This window comes from Eschrichtius robustus, chromosome 14, assembly GCF_028021215.1.
Source record: "Eschrichtius robustus isolate mEscRob2 chromosome 14, mEscRob2.pri, whole genome shotgun sequence".
Taxonomy (NCBI): domain Eukaryota; kingdom Metazoa; phylum Chordata; class Mammalia; order Artiodactyla; family Eschrichtiidae; genus Eschrichtius; species Eschrichtius robustus.
This window is the reverse complement of record NC_090837.1, coordinates 17,767,505-17,781,506: the sequence shown is the minus strand read 5'-3', so window position 1 is coordinate 17,781,506 and position 14,002 is coordinate 17,767,505. Positions and strand designations below refer to the sequence as shown.

The 14,002-nt window shown below is 44.6% G+C and overlaps 1 protein-coding gene across 1 annotated transcript in view; it reads left to right on the top strand.

The window, feature by feature from the left end:
• Nucleotides 1-3,705, top strand: part of LOC137776429 (G protein-coupled receptor kinase 3) — a 124,874-nt gene extending 121,169 nt beyond the window's left edge. The window contains exons 20-21 of the mRNA XM_068562906.1: nucleotides 1,815-1,928; nucleotides 2,880-3,705. Coding sequence (XP_068419007.1) covers nucleotides 1,815-1,928; nucleotides 2,880-3,041 — 276 coding nt within the window. The 3' untranslated portion in view covers nucleotides 3,042-3,705. The remainder of the gene's footprint in view (nucleotides 1-1,814; nucleotides 1,929-2,879) is intronic.
• The last annotated feature ends 10,297 nt before the right edge of the window (nucleotides 3,706-14,002 follow it).

Here is a 14,002-nt window from a genome sequence, read left to right as displayed (position 1 = left end):
TGGGTGAGGAGTGATTCTGACCAGGGTCTGCCTGTGCCCCATGTCTCCATTACGAGGCCTCCCTGAGTCGGGGTTGAGTAAGACAAGGTCTGCGGTGCAGGCCGAGAAGCTTGGCACCGAGGCCAGGGCACCTGACCCCCCTCCTGTTGTCTCCACCTTGCTGGAAAATCGGAAGTGGGTTTTATCCTATTAGATGGGAAGATACAGCCACCCTGTAAGGTCCTGTCGAGAGCTAATGTTAGTGAACAAGAAAAGAGAAATTTCCCATCTACACCGTCCCTCGTAGCAAGTGGGGCAGCATTTATTAAGCGTCTGCTGTGTGAAGCGCCCAGGGCTTGTCTCCATGGAAGGTGGCAACCCATGTGGAAGGAGTTCTGCTCTTGAGGAGGGAATGGTTGTCATCATAAGCAGGACAGTGGTCCCAACTGTGAAAAACATAGTTGGTGTATTGGAATATGGCTCCTGTATCAGAATATAGCTCTCTGCTGGCCAGAGCACGGAAAATGGTGAGCCCAAATCTGGTGTGTTTGACTTTGGAATGTGTTTTGCAAATCCTTGTTGGTGAAGATGCCATTTAATTACAAGTGATTGCTACTGTGTATGACCACATTCTTCATAAATGACCATGATCTTCTCACTATTACTAGTGCCGTAGAAGTCATTTTCTAAAAATTCATACATCTAGGATCTGAGTTATGATTAATAAGACTCTATGGGGGTCCTGAATTATAACTCAGGTACTGGTAAGTATTGTATAATATAAAATATACATATTACATAGAACATGTGTATATGATTATACATAAATACAAGATAATTATATTTTGTATAATATTACATATGTATTTTTTACATTATAGAATACTTACTGGCACCTGAGTTATAATTCATACATATATCATTATATAATGTTTTATTTCCAGATAATGAGTGGCCCTGGGCATAGTATGCGTTTACTATGGTATCTACTGGTCAGTCACTGTTGTACACTTTGAAAGGAAATTGCCTCGCTTTTCAGGATATTCGAAAACTAAAACAAAAATCTTCTTTTGCTTACCACTGGATATGATAAATTATCTTGGTTTTAAAAGAGTCAGCATTTAGCGTTGATTCACGAAGCTACGTAACGTGCCTGGGTAGATTCGTAAGTTTAAGTAAGGGAAAAAGAAAACGTGGGTTTATGATGGTGTTGTTTTTCATCTAGGATTCCTGGAGTATTTATCCCAAAAAACATAAAATGGTAAGGTGCTCAGAGACACGGTAGCATTCACCGGGAGCGGTGATGCTGTAGACCCAGCGGGACAGTCGTTTAAGGACGTCACCTGTGTTTATAACATCATTTCGACGTGATCAAAATATCAGTCGCTTACAGGCTAGCGTGACCGAGCTTCTACTGGGCTGCTGGGTTCAAAGCCAGCGACACACCTCTCGCTCACGCAGATTGTAGGTAGCGACGTCATTGTTCCCTCATAGCAGGATTGATCGTGTCTAGGCAAGTGTGTGATGCAGGAGAGGTACGTGTGATTCACACTCATCCCCACATCAGTACTGTGCTGAGGGAACAGCTTTGCTTTCTGCCTTACAGAGATGTTCCTTTCTTTGCAGCTTTCTTTGAGATGTTATATTTTGAATTTTCGTACAATTTTTTTGTAGTCATTTCCCCCCACTTCTAGAATATCATCAAAGAAAGAAAGATGCTGATTTTTTTTCTTTACTTTTTCTAAGCTGGTAGTTTTCAGTATTATTTATTAACTTAATTTAAGAAGTCATGCCATAATGTGAAGTAACTTATCATCTTTTATTTTTACGGTCAGCAAAATTTACTGACAATGGAACAGATTGTGTCTGTGGAAGAAACTCAGATTAAAGACAAAAAGTGCATTTTGTTGAGGATAAAAGGAGGGAAGCAATTTGTCTTGCAGTGTGAGGTGAGTGTTTATTTGTATTTTTTTCCAGAGGTGAAAGTTAGAGCAATTATATAAACATGCACCAAAGGTGCCTGCTGGTTATCAAACATTTTCTTACTCCATGCTTTATCACTCACGAACTTAGCAAGAATGTTGGAAGATACAAGGATCTCAGCAAATTAACAGTTATTTTAGAAGAAGTGTTTCTTAGAAAATGGCAGGAGGAAGGACAGGAAATAAAGTGATTACCCTATCTGGAAACCATCCAGTATTTAATAGGAGCCTTGAATTTTATTTGTTCACAGTTTTCCAGATCTGATCTGATCTTTCAGCATGTTTGAAGTTGAGGTTTGTGTGTTGAAATAAACATAAGATCCCCAAGTAACTCTTAACAGGGGAAATGCCATCTTTCTCTCCCCAAAGTTCTACTGTAGCCTGAACTTAATTCCTGAACACTTCTCTTGGGGTGTGGGGGGATGTTTGGGGGGGTGGTGAGAAAAGAGCGTATTTAGAGAGATAAAGCAGTAGTAGATACAAAGACGTGTTTGCTTCACGACTTCAACACTTTTCTACTGGGTGTGTGTGTATGTGTATACATGCTTGTAAAGAGCATATTTAGAGAAATAAACTAGTAGTTGAAATTTGTCAAAACTCCTCGTGCATTATTTTCTAGACTCAAGTTATTTTAGACATCAGAGATCAAAGGTGATCTTTCAACAAAGTCAAGGCAGCAAGTCTCCTGTGGGGTTGTAGGAGGCTTTTCTGAAGGGCTTAGTCCCTCTTCTGGGCAAGGGGCCCCTGGAGGAAGTTCCTGCGTGACCCCCCCCCATTACTCACCGGCCGCGGGGTGGGACATGGGGTGTGCTTTCCCTGGGGGGAAGGGGGTTCCAAGGACTGTCCAGAGGCATCCATGTGTGTCGGCGAAGCCAGTGACACTGTCCCAACTCCTCCACCTCTTGTGTTTGCCTTCAGAGTGACCCGGAGTTTCTGCAGTGGAAGAAAGAGCTGACGGAGACGTTCACCGAGGCCCAGCGGCTGTTACGTCGAGCCCCCAAGTTCCTCAACAAATCCCGCTCGGCCGTCGTGGAGCTCTCGAAGCCGCCCCTCTGCCACAGGAACAGCAATGGCCTCTGACCCCTGGCACGGGGAGCGTCCCACGAGACGGCACCTCCTCCGGGAAGTCCGCATGGGCTACTCGACCCGCGAAGTGGAGCCTTTGGGAGAAGTGTGAGGATGAGAGATGGAGTCGCTCACCTCCAGGGTGCTCCGTGGCTGGGGGGACCCAGGACTCTGAGATGCTCCTACTAGGAGTGGCGACCACCCTCAGGCTTGGGGGCGCCTCCTCCCCTCCTGAGGGCCTCCCGCCACGATCGCATCCATCCGCCCTCGAAACTACTGAAGAAACGAAGTTCTCTTTCTTTGCCACACGCTTCTTTTGGTTATAGATGAACCTAGAACTTGAAATGATTCCTACTGATTGTGTCACTTTTTGCATCCGATATCCAGTGTATCTCAGGCTTGCCAAGATGGGATCAAACAGTCTGCTGTTCAGGTTGCCCCAGCGTTGCCACGCTCTGTCCATAATCGGCCCCGGCTGGGTTTAGATGTCTTTGCTCCATAGTCCTGGCAGGATGGCAGACCAGCTGGGTGTCTTCTGTGCCCTTGAGAACCAGCATCTCGTTGTCTCGGGGCTTGAAAGCTGCAGAGGTTTTCTGAAAGGGCTGCACCTGGGCCCTCCCCGCGGGTGCCGCACCCACGGGTACCAGCCTGCCTCTGACCGGGAGCTTAGGCAGCTGGGACCAAGGGCGTGGGAGCCACTCAACATCGAAGGCGTCAGATGGTAGATGGTTGGAGGCTCACCGTGGCTCTGCAGGAGAGGCAGTGGCGTTTGCATCTCACGGTGACACAGCCATTTTCAAACCATCAAGTCGGTGCCCTTCCCCTGGGTGCACAGGACCGCCTGCGGGCGCCCGTCTCAGGCTTGGATGGAAGCCGTCGTGAGACACAGCAACTCTGGTTCCCTCTGGCTGACCTCAGGAAGCATCTGCGTAACGGATGTGTCAAGGAAGGAAACTCCGTTTTACCTTTTAGTATTAATTTAAAAATGAATTTTATTGAAAAAAGAATGCTGAAGACGAAAATGTGTCAGAATGGGTTAACTGTGTATATTGACTTGCATTGTCGTTCAACTGTCATTAGCGAATAATTCTCTGCCCTGGCGGGTTGTTCTGTGACAGCGACGGCCTGATCCCAGTGGCCTTCTCTCCCCGTGGTTCGTTTCATGTCCCAAATAAGTGCTGGTTTATAAGAACCAGTGTGTTCCCCAGCCAAGTCCTCCGTGTCATCAGACTAAAAATAATAACAATAATTTTCAGAGTCCACATATTTGTCCTTTCTTAGTGCAATTTTATTGTCTGTTTCTGAGTCGACTACTAACAATATAAATAACTTGACATCGTAATTATCTGCATCCTGTCCTCGATATTTTTAGTGGTTCCAAATCTTTGTGTTTATATTTGTGTGCCGCACTCACTGGGAAAGTAAGTCCTTTTTAATGAAACGATATCTTGAGAGTTTGGAAGATAATTACCGAAAGAGCCTTTTATTTCATAGGAGTTACCTTGGAAAAGAAACTTTGAGGTTCACTATTTATCTCAACTACTAGTTGGAATTTAGCATACATGTTCTACTATCTGCTGTTTCCAGTATAGAAGTTGGGGGCTACTATTTACATGGATTCCCCTGATTTAAAAGGGAAGAATAGTATTCAAATTGTGTTTTTAAAAAAAAATTAAAAAAATTAAAAACCACCAGAGATAGAAAAGCTGTTCATGACAAGTGAGCATCTCCCCAGGCATGGTTGATTGTCACTGTCACCGCTGTAGTTAGTTACTGGCTCCATCACAAGGTCACATGTGCTCAGCACCTATGGTTCAGAGATGGGTAATTACAGTTTAGAAATCGCTGAGCCTCCTGCCTCTGCTGGACAGAGTAGAGATGCAGCCTCACGTGGAGAAGGTGCATGAACTCCTTGAGGGTCTGGGCTTAGCGTCTCACGTTCCATACCCAGGGCACCAGCTACGCCGATTCGCATCTCTGAAAAATATCATTTAAGCTCTGGAGTAGAACATAAGGTTGTCTTTCCTTTGCAAAAGAAAAATGAATTGGAAATATTCCGAGAGCCCTTTCGCCTCGCCTCAGATTTATTCCAAGTGAACTTTTACACTCCCTCAAGTTTGATGGGTAACGACAGGGCTGAGAAGTGCATTACGTGGATGTGATTTATTAAAAGTGCCCTGTGAGGTTAGGATGAGTGGCTTTTTAGGGGGAGGTCCATGTTTGTGTTTGGGGTTTGGCAGCCTGGAGAGGCCAGTCTTCCTCCTGAACTCGTGCCTGCAGCCCTTCTGAGGGGGTAAGTGTTTCTGCTGCCAGATGGAAGGCGCTTCCAGGACCCTTCTGTGCCAGCACCTGGTGCCCCCATGGCCAAAGAAGTCGGTTGGTTTAGGAGTCTTGGTATACGTGGCTGTTTTAGGTCTTAATGTTTGACCCTACCTACGTTTGGAGTGTTAAAAAGGGCAAAATTGAGCACACGTGTTATCATTATTTTAGATTTATTTGGTTGGGATATTTTCACATTGTCAGAAAAAATCATTGAAGTTGATATTTTTGTAAAATTATGTTAGTAGTGTCTTGAGTTCATAATTCAAAGGAATCATTAAAGCAAAGCCTAAAAATAATAGATTAAGCTGCTCTACTCTACACCATATATGGAATGAATTAAAAACTTTTGGGAATCCAAGGTTTTTTTTTTTAACCTAAAACATTCTCTTTGGTGCATTTATTCCCTTATGTCATTGGGGCTCATGGTTTTTCCTTCTCTATCATGTTTAAGTACAATTTTTCAGCAAAACTGCTAGAAATCAGCTGTTGTTTCACTTGCTAATGTGAATGTTTCACTTCCTGTGCCTCTGATTGGTCAATTCACGGACATGACAATTTCAAATTCTATATGTAAAGAGAAGGGGCAAATGTCCAGGCTCGCTGAAGAAAGGAAGCGTTCTGCTCAAGAAAGACAGCAACAAAGCTGGAAAAGCAAATAGAGCAACGACCACAAACAACCATCTGTTCAAAGCAAGAGTTAGCTTTGATTTGCGCTTTGAAATATGCTGTACAGATACTAAAGACAATTGTTTGAAGGCTCACACTGGCCATTAAAAAATATCATTGACCAATTGACAATGTGGTTTAACTCTCAAGAAGATCAAAGTGTGTTTTTTTCTGATGATTTTTTATTTCATTCAGAATTTATAGTTGGGCCAGTCGAATACAACATTTGACTTTTCAGCGGAATTGATTTTTCTGATGTTTCAAAATTTTAACCTATCAAGAAGAAAAGAAAATTCTCAAAGTTGGACTTTTTTTGCTTGATGTAAATATGTTAAAAAATTTGCAGTGTGCTGGTGTAAGATAAGGCTTATCTTGTATGATTTAATTTATATGTAATTTTTCTCAGTTTCATTCAGGGACTCATATCTGTGTCATTCAGAGATGCTTGGGGAAGGAACTCCTCCCCTCCCAGGGGATGGATGTGTTCTTTGTACCCAGAGAGGAGTTGGGCTTCATTGGGATCTGTGACACACGCTGGGACGTGGATGGAGTGGGGGTCACAGAAGGCAGGATCCTGGTAGAGATGGGGCAAAGGACAAAAGGAGTTAATTCGCTGGGAAAAGCCAATCTCCTTACACCATAAAGCACCAGGGAAGTTACAGTTGAACTTGGTGCTTTGGGGTGGTTTTCCCCTTATAACAAGAAGAGTTGAATAGTAACTATTTTAAGACTCGGTCGCTTTAGTTTTGAATATGGAGCTGCTGGACTTACAAGAGGCTGTTTGCTTTCCAGCAGGACTTTCTGTAGAAATGAGGTTGCCGGTTGCCCCTGCTTGTCATCCAGCACCCTTGGGGAAGGCACACGGGACCCAGAGCTGATGCCCCATCTTGGCGTGTGCGCCTTGCAGCCAATCAGGGGAGGGGGAGAAGGCCAGAGGTGGGGTGTGGGCTGCTGTCACCCTGTCAGTCAGGTGGGGACATTGCTGCACACCCACTGAAGGTACTGTAATTCCCCTACAGTGACAAGACTGGGCTTGCTGCTTGAGCCAAGCAGAGTGAGCTTTACTTTTCAAAACATTTTTTCTTCCTAAAGCTCTAACATGATTTCCCTCCCACATCAGGTTAACTTGAGAAGCTTTCATTAATTAATCACTTAAATTCATGTTAATATGAATTTTTTGTATCCAGGCCACATTTTTAAAAATTTACTGTAGAAAGAATGAAAGTTGAAGTCTAAGATGATACTTCTTGGCGTCCTCGAGTCATAATGGCCTTTAGATTTCCTTCATCCTCAAAGACTAAGAGAGCTGTTCTTTGACAGCCGAGTAACAGGGATGCCCAACTCTGGCAGCGTCCAAAGGCCTGGGGGCATGAGTGACCGGCCACTTCACTGGCCTGGCCGGGTTAGCACTTACTGATAAATGTAGCACCCCAAATTTTAAATTGCCTTTATTTAAAAAAAAACACGCACACACTACAGAAAATGGATTAACGTGTATCATTCCATCAAAACCATATAGGAAAAACCTGCATTTTAGAGTTAAATGACTCACGTTCTTATAGTAAACTCTCTTATATCTAACAAATCTCAAAATCATCTCTGAAAAACTGGTAACTATGCTTCCAATTTTAATTTTGTCCTAATATAAAATGTCTCTCATGTAAGGGGTAGGGAATGGGGAAATATTTCTAATCGTGTATTCATATTCCAAAGGACTTGAAATTCAACTTCTTGTTTCTTAGTTGATTATATTCCATGATGTACATATTTATGTGGTTTATAAGCTAAGCACTGGCCTTTTTTTTTTTTTTTAGTTCTATTGTTAAATTGTATTTTTCTATGTTTTAACAAATTATAATAGATTTGGCTTTTTTCTGGGTAGCATAAAGATTGCCAAACTACATATATATATATAAAAACAAGAGTTCTATTTTAGCACAAAAGCATTTTATATTATTTATTGAATCCTTCAGTTCTCATCAAAAACATTGCTTACCGCTTCTGCCCCTTTTTATTTGTATAGTTTGTTATTTAAGGAAATGCAGTCCTTTCTGTTTCTGGTTTTTTTTTTTTTTCCCACAAAATAAAATTGAAACAAAGCGTATAGCAATGTGGGGTGGACATCCCTTCTCACGGTCATGGACTGTTTTCAACAATAGCTGAACCCTCTGATCTGTGCTGAGAGGCAAGCGCACTTCTTGGGGTAACGTGACAGTGAACTTGTGGTGAAATAACTGCTTTCGTCTACCTCTTCCGAAGGCCCCCTGTTTGTTGACAGGTTCCTCGAATGCTTGATTCTACACTGGCTCCATCGTAAAAGAATTTCAGGAAAGTGTATAGCCGTCCTTCCCTCGTGATGTAGATTTCACCGTGTCGTGTAGGGGCCCCAGCGAGCGGGGCAGGTAGGTACCATCCCTTCTGTGTGGTCAGCCTTCAGGAGCTGCAGTTCACCTACAGAGCATCATTTCTGATTCTTCTTGTGCCAAGTCCCCCCAGTCGGTCTCGCCATTGCCTCTAGATTTGACTGTTGCACCTGATTCATCAACTACTAAATGGAAGCTGCTTCTTCCACATTCTTTAGAAACGGCCCTGCTGGGTTTTAAAACAGCACTTCTGGGAGCAGCACATTCGAACGTGACTCTTCCCCCCTTGCCATTTCAAAATGGTTTGGGAAATGGGCTCCTCTGTGGTTAAAAGGGTCCACGTGAAATAGAGTGAAGATCGGTCCCTGTGAGACGGGGTCCCTCCTCACATGCTGATGTTTTTCTCTCCCTGTTGCCCTAGCTGCACAGCCATCCACGTGGTCACATATTTGCTCTGTTCATGGCCAAGTGTAATGCCCTTTAAGAAATAAATCTGTTTTCTCTCGTGCATTGCTATACCAAGTGAAGCCAGTGAATTCTATATTGTAAGTCTAGATATTGTACCTATTAAATTACCATCTGTTTTTATCTCTTTTCCCATGGATTGTGCCAGTGGAGGTTTACGGTTGCCTCTTAGTATGTGGTTACTAGTGCACGTTTGAAATCGTATCCCACGTAAGATGCTGGTTCAAGTCCGCGGTCACCTGCCCTGTGTGTGGTGTGTCACCGTCGGTTAGTTTCACCATCTTTCACGGTTATTTGGGGGCAGTCGGGCTGGTTTTCTGTGTTGATAAATTGCTTATGTAAACCTCAATAAAAAGGATCTGTACAAAGGGACTTACTTCGGTGTGCTATCCACCCCCCCCCCAACTAAAAACTACATTTCTTTATCAAGCTGTTAGGTCATCAGGAGGTGACTCATTTGTAAGAATCCTAACTTCGGAGGAAATTCATGCAGAGGCTGATTTTATTTTTTAAAAAAAGGAAGGGAACTGCCAACAAGCATTTCTGCTGATTTCATGGATTCTTGGAGCACAGCCAACTTCAGCATCAAGGTTTGGGAGACTACCTGCTTGTGGAAGACATGGTGCCAGAAAAGAGTCTGGGAAAGCCAGGAGGTCCATCTCGTCTCCAGTTTTTCTAGGACCTATGCCAGGCTCCCCCATGTACTCCCGGGGTGACCTTGGCATCCCTCCCAGAAGTTAAGGCCTCTCACTCTCCATCCCTACTCTCATGAAGACTTCAGGAGAGACCCCGTGGTACATGTCACTTTAAAACAGAAATCCAAGGAAGTGGTGGCCCCAGAGCCACAGCTGCCTGGGCAGAACTGTCTGCTTGTAGGTCCACAGGTCGAGGGTAGGGTAGGTACCTCTGTCCTTGAGGTGGAAACACCTCCTGTCCCTTGCTGGTTCAAGAAAGAAGGACATCACGATTGGTCCATGGAGCCATCCAGTTTCCCTGGAATGTATGTGTGTTTGCCGACTTGAAAACCTCTTAACAAAATAGTTGACAGGAGCCCCAGCTATGGAGCACGTAGTCAGCATCGTAGGCAGAGGTCAGCCGCGTGATAGGGCCTTTGGTCTGATGCCATACGTAACCAAGGATTGCTCCTGAGAGCTGCAGAAATCCAGTCACCCCTTGGCGCCCAGGAGGAGAGAGAGCAGCCTGGGGACCCTGCTCTGAGCAAGGTCACTGGGCAACCTCTTTGGTCTTCTGTTTTCTCATCCCTAAATTAAGAGAGTTGAATTAGATGATCTTGAAGGACCATTCTAGCCAAAAACACCCAAGTTTCCTACGAAGGGTAAATGTGAGGGACTTTGGCTGTACTTGTAGAGCGAAAAGGAAATGCTCTCCCGCACATCCCAGGGCTCCTCCCACGTCGCCTTAAGGATCACTGCTGTGTCACGCTCCCCCTTAAACCGTGCCTTCCTGAACCCTGGAGCCCCTGCTGGTTTACCTGGGCGGAAACCAGGTGTTGAACTGAAGGGGAGGCTTTCTTTTCCTGGCCACTTTCTAACCATGTTGGGTACTGGAGATTGAAAAAAGGTTTTCAGTCCAAATTGTTCAGGCTGGTTATCTCCCGGGATCGGATTAACCAGATAAAATACTGAAGCTTCACTCTGTGCTCATGTACGCAGCTGTGGACACGCACGTAATCAAAAAAGCCCATGAGGGGAAATTTACTTAGTGGCTCATATTAATGGATCCCTAACAGGCAAAATGGGAGACAGAGCAGATAATCATGGCAAGGAGACATTTTGCCTAACTTATGGATATCCCAAATGAATGTTTTTTACATTTTTATTCTTATTCTTTAACTGGTATGTGGGTAAAATGCCCAGGTCTTCAGGTGTAGAAACAGTGCTGATTTAATAGCCAGTAAAATATGTCTCTACCTGACTGTCAGTCATAGTTTTCTGCATTGGAATTTTCCAAATTTTCTGCCTTTTATGTGTATATTAGTGAAAGATGGAAGAAGATGCATCAGGGGCTACTAGCTTGATCCTGTTTTAAACCTAACTTCTGCCTCATTGTTTCTGTGTGACAGATTTGATGGTTTCACTTCTCTGTCTTGAAATGACCAAGGAGGAATGGAAAAAGAAAGGAACAGAATTATGAACATTCTATTTGTTTGTGTAAATTTTGGTCCCTCAATGTAAAATAAGGTCATACGTCAGAGGCTTAGCTACATAAGCTTAACAAATACATTTGCCCTTTGTAGTTGCCATCGAAAAAGCTTACCTTTTGCATTATAACTTTAAATGGAGTATAATCTATAAAAATTTAGAATTACTATGTTGTACACTTGAAACTAAGATACTATTGTAAATCAACAATACTTCAATAAAAAACAAGTGCCACTTTAGTTAGGCTCAGTGATTAAGTTTATATGTATGGGTTACATGTAATATATATTTGATACAGTCACATTAAAAACAAAAACAAAAAAACACAAAAAATAAAACAAACAAAATAAAAAACCCAAATAAACCACAGTTACATGCACCAATGTCAAAAGGTAACACTGAGTGAAAGAAGAGTGCTCTATCCTTCCATAGGTGTTGATGCCAAGGGCACTCCTTAATTTAAAACATCTGTTCACTAAACTCTGGATACCTACTGGGTATAATCCCTTTCCTCCCATATCAGGCCCACTGAGAAGCTCAGTGGCAGCTCTTCTCTGCTGGCAGCTCCGATGGTATGAAAAACTTTTACAGATCTCCATTCGGTCATTTAGTCACTCAACAAACATCCACTGAGTATCTAGCATGGGCCACACACTCTGGAATTGTCAGTGGGATCAGGATCCCCATTTTACAGAGGGGAGTCTGGAGGCCCAATGAGGCGAGGCCATCTTCCCGGGGTCAGGATTGAGCCAGGCTCTGTGCAGACATGTCATCTCTGTACCTCAGTCAGAGGGCAGGTGTGGGGGGGTTTCCTCTACAGGAGTCTCTCCCATTTCTGCACCCCAGGCTAGTCTTTTATTCATCGGTTACTTTGTTCTCCAGAGATCCCATGAGCACCTACTCAGTGCCTGGCCCTGTGCTGGGTGAATGGGAGACCACAGACTGGTGGGAGATGGACAGACATCTAGAGAAAGCATGATGTGGGACCAGACCCTGGGACACCTGCTCCAGCTCAGTTTCCATACATTTGATTATTCATTTTGTATGTATTTTTTGAGCACTTACTGTGTACCAGACGCTTAAAGAGACAGAGACAGTTCCCCTTTATCCTTAAGGGGATCATGACGTACAACACCAGGCCCCGCAGTGGTCACGTGAGAGGATTCTCATGATTGTCAAACGGACAGGCACACACGAGACTGTTCTCCAGTTTATCATCACACACACACGCATACACACACACACAGCTCTCTGATGGCAGTGAGGATGGTAGGAGCCTCAAAATGAAAGAGGCCGATGACAGCACTTAACCATCAGACGCTGGGTGGAAGCAATCATCCTAGTGTGTGATGAGGTCCGGGGAGCAGCGGGGGGGCTCCTAGCTCAAAGGACAGATGGAGATGATGAATAGCACCCCAAGGGGCAAAAGACATTGAGCTGCCAACAAGGGTTCCACTCAGAAAAGAAAATAAAGGATAATCAAGCGACTGAAGTCAATTGTCCCAATAAATCGTCACAATCCCTTGGCCATTTTGTGGACCCAGAACTCACTACCTGAGGAAGAAGAGGTCAGGTGTCCAGGATGAAGGACCAGCAACCCCAGGGCAGGTGTGATCAGTAACGATTCCCTGAGTCTTTGCCCAAGATGACCTACAGCCACTTAGACCACCTGGACACCCTGAAGAATAGCACCAGTGATGCCATGCTAATTGCACCGGAAGCACCAGAAGGGCCAGTTCATTTTCTAGTCCTTTCCTCCCACACCTAGGGAACAGAACCTCAAGACAGAAAGATAAATGCTCAACCAGGTGACAAAATGTTGCTTACGAGGCTTCCCTAAATCATAGCACAGTCAGAGCAACACTTGAAAATCTACCACCACGGGTACCAGGGGAAAAAAGCAGACTTGCCAGGGGCCCTCAGGGCAGACAGATCCAAGTTAACTTAACCGTCCCTGTAGGTCTCAGCTTATGAAGACCCCCAGCCCCTGGCCCAGAGATCCACCCCACCATTTAAGACCAACAGCCATGAAAAGATACAAGAGGCAGAAAAACACCATGAAATGAGTTTCAGGACGTGGCACGAGGTGGGTTCATGTTTCAATGTTAGATAATCCAGCACGACATGGAGAAAATAGGTCGAGGGGACTTGTCATCTTCAACCTCTTTGTGTGGAGCAGCCTAAGACGTCCCACACCACCCTCCGTGGGACCGCTGGGGACCCTCCTCAATCTCATGTTGATTGTATAGATAGCCATTTCCAAAGCTGGCGTTACTTTGTGTTTCTATGAACTTCTGTCAAACGCTAATTGTCAACAGCCAGAAGAAAATAATAGTTTCCTTTGGAAAACTATTGCTCAATCAGCCATGCGAACAGCAGAGTTACAACATGTACTGATGGTTGAAATGATTCTTCAGAGAAGCAGCATGTCATGTTCCAATGACCGTGGGCTTCAGAGTCAGGAGGACCTGGATTTGAGTCCTGACTCTACCCCTTGCTAGCTGTGTGGACCTGCACGATATACTTAATCTATGGAAGCCCCTACTTCTCTCCTTCCAGGTGAGATAGGCCGAGACCTGGGGCCCTTTACCAGAGTGTCTGCACCTGGACAAACGTCTTCTGGAGCAACAGAATACAGAGGAACTCTAAGGGACTAACATTAACTGCAAGCATGCGCAGCTGGGGTAATTAGGAACAATAAGATACAGAAAGGCGGCAAACCAACCGCCATTTCTAAGGTGCGGGGAGCAAAAGCCGGCACTGCGCACGGCTCGGCACCACGAGCGGGTGGGCAGACCACCTAGGCTACGCCTCCTGCCCGACCCACTGATCTGCCCCTACCCTCACCTCATTTAAGGAATCAGCTCGCCCTCCTTGGGGAGCGAGTAAGGGCACCTGTTCCTTGTTCGTGCTGCAGCATGAGCCCCAGTAAAGCCTCGCCTGAATCTCTCATCTGGCCTCTTACCAGTTCCTACTGGTTAGAGTCCAAGGAGCCGAC